The sequence below is a fragment of the Plectrocnemia conspersa genome, unplaced genomic scaffold (assembly GCF_051122295.1).
Source record: "Plectrocnemia conspersa isolate PC_06_02 unplaced genomic scaffold, ASM5112229v1 ptg000012l, whole genome shotgun sequence".
Lineage (NCBI taxonomy): Eukaryota > Metazoa > Arthropoda > Insecta > Trichoptera > Polycentropodidae > Plectrocnemia > Plectrocnemia conspersa.
This window is the reverse complement of record NW_028277176.1, coordinates 28,636,321-28,649,861: the sequence shown is the minus strand read 5'-3', so window position 1 is coordinate 28,649,861 and position 13,541 is coordinate 28,636,321. Positions and strand designations below refer to the sequence as shown.

The 13,541-nt window shown below is 29.2% G+C and overlaps 1 protein-coding gene across 1 annotated transcript in view; it reads left to right on the top strand.

Moving 5' to 3' along the window:
• The window catches only part of wry (delta and Notch-like EGF repeat containing weary), a 236,044-nt gene that overhangs the window by 188,110 nt on the left and 34,393 nt on the right, over window positions 1-13,541 (top strand). The window contains exon 6 of the mRNA XM_088200754.1: window positions 8,449-8,602. Within this exon, the coding sequence (XP_088056880.1) occupies window positions 8,449-8,602 (154 nt within the window). The remainder of the gene's footprint in view (window positions 1-8,448; window positions 8,603-13,541) is intronic.

Below are 13,541 nucleotides of genomic sequence, written 5' to 3'. Positions count from 1 at the left end.
ATTAGAGATGTGCTAAAGCATCATTCTCAGAATTTAAATTACATACATTGCTTTTATTTATTTATTTAATAAAAACTTTTAGCATAATGTATAATTTTCAGAAGATTTAATAAACATAAAACTAATATTAGGAGCGTTAATGAATGAGTAGATAATTAAATTAAAGTGTCAATGTCTCAAAACAAACACTTAGATGCGCCAACGTTTTATTTACAGCAGTAAAAAAAAGTTACATTGCTTGCTTAGGACATTCTTTAAATTCTGGATTCAGATTCAGACTTCTAAGAACGCAATTGATCCTGATCCTTTATCTATTTATAGTGTATCTATCCAAGAGTATTTTGAAAGAGATGTTTTATATATTTATTGTATTTAAATAAAAAAAAAAAACAGTTTAATAGCTTAGGTTAATTTTACATTTACGTTAAACCAACATTATAAAGTTATGTATCGTTATTAATTAAACACATTTTTAAATTATCAGTCTAAGCAATCTCATCTATTTAAAAAATCTTGGTTTGCATTGTAATTTATTATCGTAATGCTTAGTTCCAGCAGCCATATAAAATTTTCCCGTTATTTAAGGAATATTCTCAGTGGTCAGATATGAACGTTTCATTTGACCGAATGTACTCTTTCTCTCTCTCTATCCCCCACATAATATTTATATTTGTACGTAGAGACACAACATATTCGGTATTCATACGACGACTATATTTTTATAGGTCCCAATTACATTCAATTCTCTCCGCAATGCGTTCCGCCCGTAATACTCCTATAAAGCCAAAATGGCGTCCGACGAGAGAAGGTCGTCTGGTTTGCAAGTTATATATATTTTTTTACAAGTTATAAAAGTACTGTTTTTGATAAGCTGATTATTAGCTGCATAGTTATTTATACGCCTCTACAGGCAGGTGAATTTTGCTTAAGCAATAAATTAAAAGATAATTAAAAAATCGGTAAAGTCTCTATACATATGTTATGTAAATACAATAAAAAAACTTTTTTTATTGTATTTACATAACATATGTATATAAGACATTGTAAAGTATATAAAAATTACATTGCAATATTTTATATTATTTATTTTAAAATTCGTAGTATAAATTTAATATATTTTTATTTAATAGTTTCAACAAAATCATCTTAAAAAATGTATTTAAAAGCTAATTTTATACATACAAAATTAAATTAGAAAAACAATTCGCAAAATATTGTGTGATTCAAGCGTAACCTTTGTAATTTTAACCCTTAGGCATATTTTTAATATTATGGAGTAGAACCGGTTCAGATAATTGCGAGGCTAGGTAAAATTTCAAAACAGCTCGTACTTTCTTATTATAAAAAAATAATTATACAGTACCTTGAACGTTTAAAATATACTGTTAAACTAAATACATTCTTTTAAAATATGTTTATAAAGCAGTACAATGAATAGTAATATTTTACTCGTAAGCAAAATAAATTTTGTTTTAAATTTCATTTTATTTATAAATAATAAAAAATATTAATTATTTAGACTAATGTTTCAGAAAATAATAATATAGTCATAAACATTATCTTGAATTGCAAACAGATGTTAATATTCCAATAACCCTAAAATTTTTTTAATTAACTTAATCGTCCTGAATAATTTTTTTTCGATTTAATATATCGAAAAATGTGCATTTTTTTAAGAAAAATATCTGTATTTATTAAAAATAATATTATTAAGGTATTCATTTTTCATGCTTAATAATATTGTTATATAGCGTGTTTTAAAAAACACAAAACATGCGGTAAGAGGAAAAATCTGCAGTGTGACGTATTTGACCGTGGCATTAGTATAGTGTCGTTTTTGAGGGAAAAATCTTGAATGAGTAGTAAAGCGTGAACCAGTGCGTTATCGTGGTGCAAAATCTAAGAATTTTTGTGAAAATGACATTCATCGTCGTTTTAAGTGACATAAATGTAAGATAGTACTCTTTATTGTTCGTACACCCCTTTTTTAGTCTTCAATGCGCTTTTTAAATTGCATGAAAAAAAGTGTCTTAATTCACGTCAAAATTTTAGACGATTGTACCTTTTCTTTGTAGTAACCTTACATTTAAAAAGCATTACATATCATTAATCTTACTGTTCTAAAACAGGGTTTAAATTAACACGTGTTTTTCTTCTATATTCTAATATAAAATTAAAACCAAAAAATCACGAACGCATAAGTAAGCTATTATTATTTTATAAATATATACGAATTTAAGTTTTATATAAAAATGCCGTTAAAATAAAAAAATTGTCATTTAGTCGATCACTTTTTCGATATCATATATTTACACATATGATTTTTACTTACTATATAACACATTAGAACAATTTATTAAGAACTATACTTTTAAAATCAAAGACAACAGTAATGAGAATCTTGATATTTGATCATCGAACTTGACATTATTTTTGTATTAAGTTTATACATTCAAGCACTTTAAGATTTGATATATCAATTACTAAAATTAAATAAATAAATCATATTTTAATGCGTAAACTACCAAAAGCTGGCCACACACGCACGGATCTGTCCAGCGGTTAAATCCGATCGTGTATGGTGTGAAAAACCTCAAATGCGTTCCCCGTCTGTCCGTTGTCCGTGTTCAAAATTTAAGCAATCAAATCTTAAACGATCTTCTAAATAATATTTCGTCAATCACTAAGCGAAAAGTCATTACTTTTATTTTACATTATGCCCAATGGTTGATGTGCTAAATCATCTTTGCCGTAATTACAATTCTCTCATTCATTCATTATACCTTCAATTGAACATAATATCCTCGAGAAAAGCTTTCTATATTATTTAATAATTAAAGCACGTTGTATTTACGTTCCTAAAGAGCTTTCTGCGTTTTCAATTATTAAATAATTAACTATATGTAACGCGTATGATAAAACAATAGGTAAGCTGCGGTAAACATCGCAACATTACTATATAATAATTTAGTTAACACTATATTTAATTTTGCAAAACACAATATAAAGCTCTACTTTGAACTTAATATTTATGCTAGTGAGCTTTTGTGTTTGTATGTATAATATACAAATAGGATTATTAAATAGTGTTGCTTATACAGAATTAATTTTAATTCCATAATATGCTAATTAATAACAATTATTATCTGGATTTCGTACCGATAATAATCAGTAGAATAATCCATACAAAGCTTTATAATATATTGAAAATAAATAAATATGTATGTTTCTTAAAAAAAAAAACATTATATAAACATAAATTATTTGAATGAATTTTTTCATAACAATATTGGCAATATTTAAAATTTTACCTTAGAGAAAATATTTTCTCAAACATAAAACATACAAAATTACACATATTTACTATATGTATACATGCTCGTAATTTAAAACGTGCTCAAGGGTCGATATTGTAATGTTCACACAATGGAAGCGATTTTGCGGAAACGTTTTTGCGTTGTAAATTCGCACGATTGCTACCAAAAATGTACATTATATTGTGCAATACTTTTTCAATATAATATTCGTATTGCATGTATGTATAATATATATATATAATACGTTTCACAATAGACCAGTGGTATAAACCAAGATTCAAATCGCATATAGGCCCTAGTGTTTTATATATATTAGATGGAAATAATTGATTATTATCGATCTATTTAAAAATTGGATCGATCATTACAGATTTTTTTTTTTATATTTTCGTTATTTACGGGTGTATATTATGATGAACAAATAAAATAAAATCGAGCTGTATGTAACACATTACAAGAGTTACGGATTTAAAGGGCAAAATGGTGTGACTTTGCAGCAGAAATGGACTGTTAAAAAATAAATTTATTTATGTAGAAGCTACCACAGTAAAAAATATTTAATAAAAATGTATTTTATAGACTGAGTGCAAGTGAAAAAGCTGGTATTGACATCAGATGTCCACTGATGTCTCTCGTGTGGGTGAGGCTATCTCAACATACAGATGCCATCTATCTGTCTGAGCTCGTCTTTAATCATTTGCCATGTCAAATCATTTCTTTGTGCCGCAAGATGAATCGTTTGATTGTCTGATTTGAGACGTTTCTGACGAATCACAGATGCGAATGTTGATGAGTCAATTGCATCGCTTGATGATTCGCCCAATAAAATATTTTCTTATATATTTCCATTATACATACTTAATTCATTATTTAAGTTAGCGACAACTTCTTTGAAATTATCACATTCGCAATAAGTTAAAGTGTTATCCACAAACAGATATATTTTTAATTTTTTTAATATTAATAATTATATCATTAATTTACAATTTAAACAACAATGGTTCTAATTTTATGTCGTATACTTATGTATATAAATACGAGTTAGCATGTTTATAATTTTACCGTTTCGAAAATAAAAATCGAATTTCAAATATCATCTTCTATCAAACGAAATAATAAATATAATAAAATATATGGCATTTTTTTCAAAACACCCAGCGCTAATGAGATCATGTAACTCCTCTCGTGAGACTTCCGAATATAGCGCAATTCGCCGCCTGTCTTCTTTTTATTAATGGCGTATTTCGTTATTCGGAAAAGTTAAATTTAAATATGGCTCTGTATAAACATGCACACGTGTACGTGTATATAAAGGGTAGTCGTAAATTATGCGCGCGTGATATGTAAATTGGTGTAAATTTTTAAAGGCGAAGTTTGCGACTCGAGAGCGCTGAAAACTATTATATGTACATATATACGTAATGCATAGAATAATATGTATATATAAATTATAGAGAGACGGTAAATAAATGCAATTAGCTTTGTGAAGTTCGAACAGTTGGGATGGGTGAATTTGATTAATCCATAAATAATAATGCGGTATAACTAAAGTTTGTAATAAAAAATCTGATCGTATACCTATATTTACAATAATTAAAATTGCTTTTTAATTACTTAAAATTGGTTATTCGAGATAACAATTTGGTCGGTGAAAAGCAATTATTGATATATATTTTTGGTCGCAATTGGCTGTCGATGTTAATCAAAGTTATTTATTTTATAGATATATTAAATGTGCAAGGATCTAGTTCAGAGTGGAATTAAGTATAAATAGAGTAGTAAAAAGTTAGTTATACTTTGACCGTTGATTTCCGATGCATATTTTTTGTGTTAAATATTAAAGTCGATTAAATCGTGACAATGCTTTAAAAAGCAACTGAATTTTGCGTGCGAAGCTATACAGTATCTAATATGTTTTGCAGTTCCTAAGAAGTTCCTAGGAAGCAGCATTAGGCTAGTCAGTATTTAGATATGTAATACGTATTTATAGTTTTACCTTTTTTTTTTAAAACGGTTAACGTTTGCATCGAGAAAATATACTTTTCGCAATAAATTCGCAATTTTAAAGTCCAGCATTAATTAAAAAAACTATATACTAATTATTAAAAATCAAAATTTTACTAAAATACGTATGCTATATCTCAAAACAGGAAACCAAAAAAAGTAACAGTACATGTGCCGAACATATTTAGACGTGTGTTTTCTTTTTTATATTTTTTTTATAAAATGTAAACATAAAGGCGCTATGTTGTTAGACATAATTTTGAAATATGGCAATGCCTTTTGGTGTGATACAAAAGATGTTTATCGATATGGCTTCTCATTTTGCATACTTTTGAAAGGTGTCTTACAAATTTAAATATGCTCAACTTATATTTTTTCTTGTGAGATTGTTGTACATTGCGAATGAATTTAACAATAACGCTAAAAAAACTTTCTTGTACCACTTCACTGTTTTTCTAATAAAATTTATACTAGATGCATCATGTCCATTTTTTCAACGCTTCTTATAAATATATATTATATAAAATTATTTGGGATTTAACGGTGTTTGCCACAATAACTCACAATTATATTTGTAAGTAACTCTTATTGAAATTTAATTATTTTTTGCTATTTTAATATATTTTTTTAAGGTTATTAATTTATTTTTCAGTAAAAAAAATTATAAATATAATTTTTTAAATTACGGCTATTAAATATTAAAAATACCTTTGAATAAATATTTTTTTAATTTTCACCAGCCGCCATTTTTAATGGGTAATAAAATTCGTGATATTCACAAAGGCTATTTTTCCAAGAAGTTTCATGAAAACCTAATTGAAACTATAGAATTTGCTGTGGCTTTGAATTTGTGTTTTTTTTTCAAGAAGCACAATATTCTTTTTATTTAAATTTCAATTGAACTTATTTTATAAAATATTTTAGATTTTTCAATAAGTTTTTATTGAATAAGTTATGGGTTAAGGGTATTTTGCCGAATCAGATATTTAAAATGATCGTAAGTAAATTTGCACTTTATGGTCACTAATAAATCAGTAAAAAAAATACATTTTCTACAATTTAGTTGTAATAAAATATGCTGTTAGGTACAAAGTGCGAACGTTTAAAAATTGTGAAAAGTGTAAAACTTTTCTTGCGCAAAAGTCGAATGACTTTACATTTACATTTTTTATTGTTTTACCTTTAACTAATAATTGTAAAATTGTTTACAAATCAGTCTAATTGATTTTTAATGCTTTTTTGTGCAATTATCTCTATTTAGTTTCGTTAAAAACATGCAGTTTTGTTACTGTATCATGCCTGTTTAGAATCCACGTCAAAAGCAATAAAATCATGCCGTCGCAATCGCAGTGAAAACGCTCAGTTATCTAGCGTTCATATTAAGACTTTTCAAAATAATATTACGACTTACAATAAGTGAAATTTTAATTTTGACCAATAGAACCCAAATTTTGAACAATTATCCCTCGTAGTAGGTACGCTCGGTAATCTAGCATTTATACTACGACTTTTATAATATTATAATAATATTATAAATTAAATGAGGAACATATAAACCAAATTTAGCCCAATAGAAGAGCGCCAAAAACAATTATTCCTTCTCAGATGTCAAAAATTCACGTCAAAAGCAATAAAATCGTGTTGGCGCCGTCGCAGTGGGAACGCTCGGTAACGAGCGTTCTCACTGCGACCGCGCCGACACGATTTTATTGCTTTTGACGTGAATTTTTGACATCTGAGAAGGAATAATTGTTTTTGGCGCTCTTCTATTGACCAAAATTCGGGTTGAATACACATTAACCAACACTCTTATATCAGTCCGTAATAATATCAGTAAGAATAAAACACATGGAGAATTTTCCTCATTTTGGTGAGATTCAATATAAAAACCGATGATGAAAATAATTAATTCTTTATCATAATGGATCTTCGAACACATACATCATATTTTCTTAAATTTCGTTACTTTATAATTGCATGATAGATTTTAATATTTGGGAGGTTCTAAGTTTTGCCATAAACATGTACGTCATTTAATAAAATACGAGATAATGAGAGATTTTATCATTATCTCGATTAAAGTACACATATTATAAAAAAAAAAAATTTTTTTTTAACAAAATTTAAATAAAATCAAAGAATTATTTGCCAAAAATATAACGTTTAAATTATTAATTGATTTTACTGAAAAAATATTAAACACAGATTAAATTTGTTAAAGAATATTATAATAAAACAATTTGTATACTTAAGAAACTTTTTTTTCTAAATATACTGGAGTGACTAATGCCGTTCCAAAATCTATATTCATTCATACGCCTGTATTTAATTCTGAAATACGAGACAATGGGATGATTTTTTGCAACAAAAATAGCTTTAACGCTTTTAAAAATTATTTGTGATTATAATATTTTTTTGTTGTATCTAATTTGGCCGAAATTCGCAGAATTTGTTTGTTGAACGATACAAATCTTGAAAAGTACTCCGTTTATTATTGTTTGACGCTTATCGCAAATTTTTGTAAAGTTTGTGTTACGTTTTTGTATTAAAGATTTGATTTCAATTAGTTCAATAATTTTATGCAAATACGCACAAAACAAACGGCGATACAGATCTGATCTTTATATAAATAGATAAAATTCGTTTTTAGCATTGTTAAAATTATGCATTTAAAATGTTTTATACATTTTATTAAATAAATTCAATCGCAGCTTAATTTTGGTTATTTGAAAAATCTGAAATTACGTCCTAGATTAAAAATTATGTAAAATTATTAATTAAGCATTTTTCTTTTGACGCTATTTGATGATGAATGGTACAGTAATTTTCACAGCATTAGGTTATGCATTTTTTATAAAATTCGAAAAGTTTAACTAATTTAAAAGTAATTAATGATTATTTAAAATAATTATTTTTTAATTGAATAATATTTTATAAGCAATTATTGTTAAATAGATCGGTAAAAACCGAGAAAAAAATTACGAATTTATTTGAATATTCGAATATGTATTTCATTTGTTTTTTTATTCAATATTCTAATCAATATGAGATTCGACGTATCAGAGTTATTTTTTTTTTAACAAAATGGTGAGATAAAAAAATAATTTACTTTTATTTGTATTTTCAGGAAGGATACGAGTGCCAGTGTTGTCCTGGATTTGTGGGCCCTCATTGTGAGGAGCAGGACGCCTGCTTTCCATCACCGTGCACAAACAACGGGATATGTGTGGACATATCGCAGGGACACGATGGTGCCACATACCAGTGCCTATGTCCATACGGTTAGTATCATATTAATAATACAAACACCACCATTTCGAATAGTAAATTTCATTATTTTCGGATGACTCTGACTCTCTCCCTTTCTATATTCCCAATCATATGAAACTATGCTTTCATCTGCGTTATTTTCATACATTACCAAATCCTTTTTTATAAAAATAATGCGGAAATCACACACGAATGTGAATTGAAAGCGTTCGCGGGACAATGCGGGCAAACTTCGAAGGTTGCGCTCGGAGCTAATATGAAAGCTTTCGCAGTACTATCCTCCGCCCGGACGAAAGGTCTTTTATAGCTGGATATTCAAATGAAGATACGACGAAAGAAAGTTAAGTAGATCTCCATTAATACAATTCCAACTTTGTTATTGTTCGAGCGGAGAATATGGGAGGATAGGGCAAGGGAGCGAGAAGGCGTTCCGCATTAAATACGAATACGCTCCTTCCGGGCCAAATAACAAGAGCAATTATGATTTTTTATTGTTATTGCCGCACCGATAAACGATCGTCTTCAACTTACTTGTAATATTATACTTTTGTAGTATAAGACCCGTCCAAATGTTAGTTGAAAGTTGGATCGGATTATCGTTTTAGTTTGTTTTCAGAAACGAATCCAAATATTGTTATATATTTCTTTCTCATTTTCCGTATGTAGGTTTAGCCATCTGTTTGCTAATTTTTAAATTTTAAAGCTGATCTAAAAATATTTTCACTCACACTGATAATTGGCATAGAACAAAAAATAGCGCCGACAAAATAGCGCAAGAAAAAACGGCGCCATGTCAAAACAGTACCACATTGAAATTGTATTATACATAATTCCTGTTTTTAATGTTTTAAAATATTTTTTTTTAATTAAATACATGCAAAAATAATGTCTGTATATATAACAGATGTTAATATGATTTTAATATTAAAATATCATGTTTTAAAAATATTTTACTAATTTGCATTGGTATGATACACTTATATTTCTTATAATTACACAAGTTTTTCCTTACAAATAAAGAAAAATATCAAGCAGTTGGAATTAAAAGTAAAATATATTTGTCAATCAAGCAATCACTTTTTTGTGTGCGCAATTTTTATTTGCGCTTTTTTTAATAATATTTATCATTCTATAATGAGAAAAATTATTTTGTCAAAAATGTAATTTTTACGCAAATTTAAACAAGTTAAAGTAACATGTTTTGAGGAAAATTTACAAATAGCTTCGATTCAAATTTAATTAAAATATAATCATTACAACATCACAAACTTACTTATGAAATAGGTAATACTCCCCCAGATTTGTTTCATCCAGAATTCAGACATCGGTATACTGATTATTTTACACGTATTTTCAAGCTATTTTTGTCTTTTAATTAGATTTGTGAACAAAATTATCTCTATGGACAACAGGCTTGACAATCTTGCCAACTGTCGACAGACTAATGACAGTCGACTGTCACGTCAGTCAAAAAAATTTGTTTGAGAACCTTCTATTAATTTTCTGCGGAACATATTTTAGGCAACCTTACTTTAAATAATACTAAACTAACCAGAGTACCAGACGTGCTTATATTTCTTTCGCACTACATATAACTTATTTAATTAAGTAATATTATTTATAGTCAAATATCAGTTTTTCTATAAAGTCAATACTTGTATTTCGACATAAAAAGTTTTGTAAAAAAAGTACACCCATACCTTGCTTTACGGCCTAGATACGTTCCACGAAACTTGTAACTTGAAATACGTAACATGGTTTATCATTTAAATGCATTTTATCTTTTTATTTCATTTAAATCAAAAATACATACATAACAAGTACATACATTTGTACATAAAATAATAACAGACTCCAAAAACCAACAATAATCCATAAACAAAAATGAAACAACTTCATGTTACATAAAATATGTGTATGAATACATACATATTTTTTTTTTAAATTGCTTTAATCTGAAGACGATGAAGAAATGGTAATCTGCAGATCACTGTCGTTCTCATTTTTCGCTGGTAAGGATGGGCCTGGCTTAAAAAAAATGTCCAACGTTGTTTGTCTTGCCTTTTTGTCTCTTTCGTTCTTCAGTGATTAATAACAGCTAATGGCTGAGTTAATTCCTCGAGAAACTTTAGCGCTACGTTCGACGTCAGGATCGTTTTCAAGGAAGATGTTTATTCCTTGTTCGAAATAGGAAAAAGCTTTTGACAATTTTTTTGATGTTAGCTGTTTGAATACAACAGGCTCTGTCTCTTCATCAAATGCCGGTTCTGCTTGCAACTGAATGAGTTTCTTATATGAAAGGGGTTCCCTATCAGCTTCAAGTAGATCAAGCACATCACGTTCGTTCAAACCTTCAAAGTCGAGATCATGTGCTAGATCCAAAATGTTTTGCCTAATTTCAGGAAGGCAATTAGCTTCTGCATCAGTACTTTTTACACATTCTGGCCATATTTTTTTCCAAACATGGTTCATTGTTGTCAATTTTAATTCCTTCCGTGATTCACTGATGCTGTCAACATCATCCTTGATGTTATAGTTTTTCTAAAATGTTTTAATTGAAGATTTACCATCGGTTTCCCTTATAAGTTGTCGGAAAGTTCGGCGTAGGTAATATGCCTTAAAAGTGGCTATTGCACCCTGACCCATTGGTTGGATCAGAGCTGTTGCATTTTTCGGAAGGTACTCAATCATGACATTTTCAGATAGTTCGGATAAATTAGTAGGATGCCCTGGTGCATTATCCAAAATTAGCAAAGCCTTGATGCTTAAGTTATTGTCTCGAAAATATTTTTTCACTTCTGTGCAAAAGTGATTTTTGAACCAATCCTCTAAAGTAGCTTTAGTCATCCAAGCTTTCTTGTTGGATCTTCATATGACGGGTAATTGATTTTTATTTAGTCCTTTAAGAGGCCTTGGATTTTCGGACAAATATATTAAAAGTGGTTTAAGCTTAAAATCACCCGCGGCATTTGCACCAAGTAGCAAAGTTAATCGTTCTTCAGACACCAGGCGCAGATTTTTCGGTTTTTAAAATGTACGTGCAATCAGGCATTCGCTTCCAATAAAGCCCTGTTTCGTCTACGTTAAACACTTGTTCAGGTTTATGACCACCTCTTTCAATAATTCCCTTTAAAATGTTGGGATATTCCTTAGATGCGGCCTCATCGGCGCTAGCTGCTTCACCTTTCATTTTAATATTATGCAAATTAAATCTATTTTTAAATTTTTAAAAAAAGTTTTTTTGCCGTTATAGCGAAACATTTTAGGCCGTAAATCGAAAACGTGCCTTAATTGAAGAGGGCCGTTATAGCGAAAGGCCGTATAAAGAGCGGCCGTATAGCGAGGTATGGGTGTATTTTGTAGTCATCAGTAGTATTAAAATGCAAATAGTATTAAAATGCTCAATTTTAAATTACCAGTCATCCCTGGTGATACAAGCGCCTCGTGCAAAACAATGAAACAGGTTTAGATGCGGCGACAGAAACTGCCATTTTTTATTATAACTTACTTTTTTACTAGCAGTTCTTGTGCGTGTATCAGTAAAACAATATAGTAAATTTCTAATATAACTATTGCTCTTCAGCTTCGAATAAACGTCAAAACTTTCTTTGCGAATTATCGCATAATTGATGTGCAGACAATCGTTGTTTGTTCGTTATTTTTTCGCAGAATAAAAAACTTTTCTTGAGGCCAATACTTTTTACATCCACGCCGTTCTAATTTGGAAACTTTGCTCGGACATATTATTCAATCTATCAGCGCGGAAAAAAAGTATACGGAACAACTCTCAACGGTAACTTTGAACGTTGTTTTAGCGTAACGGAATACGCGATTTCTTTGATGCGATTACTAGACGGTAAAAAAACTTTTTTGTTGCTGTTGAACGATCAGAGAAGTTCTAATGCGATTCTGTATGATTTATTATCTGTTGTGTATTTTTATAAAATATTTACAAGAAGCGGCATTGTCGTCTAGTAAGTATCTTAAAATTTGTTAAAGAAAAACTTCAATGTGCTTGACGATGTTACACTGCTTCCGTTACTTTGCCACATATAAGGGTTTACTTATATTTTAAAAATTAAAAGTTTTGTGTCCTTACTAATCAGTGAATCTGTCTGGTATGTTTTTATTGCAAAATTAATTATTTATATCAAGCGGGGCGTTGATGTCAAATGCAGGTCGGCAAATTGGCAGTTCAAAGTAAAGTAGCCGTGAAGCGGCGAGGTGCTTTTAATATCAGTCCAGCACTACGCTATTTCATACATACATATTTATGCAATATTAAACTATTTTAATATATGTATATGTACACACAATTACACTCAAAAATAGTTATAATTTTACATAAATCTGCTGATGGTATTTTATTGATTATATGCTATTAATTCAAAACGTTTTACACAAATCTAATTGTTTTATTTATTATGTATGTTAAAAATATACATAAAATTCAATACATCATAATAAAGTTAATCTTAAAACTTTGTACAGGGCGACAAAAGAACAGTCTTAATTTCAGTCCAACCTGATTAGAAATCAGACCCCGAATACTTCAGACGCCCCTCATAATTCCATAAATATTTATGCCGTTCCCCCTCACGATGATTCATCATAAACTTGACAAGTGCGGCGCAATTTCACGGTCCAAATTAAACTTTTACGATCTTGGAATAATAATATACTTTTTATTCTCTTAGAAAATTCCCCGGCCGTTAGGCGAAAAAGGAGATTATTTATGAGTGCGTCTATTCAGGCGCACCGATAATATCTCTGAAGAATCCATTCGAGAATCCGACTTTCACAGCGAGAGCGAGAGATCCACTTCAGATCTTTCGCTTTTAAAATTCAATATCGAATCAGACGTTTGATGAGTTGTTTGCTCTATCAGCAATCTGGGAGAAAGTTGCCGGTTCTACGAGACGATGATACTATCGCGCAATTTGTCTTATG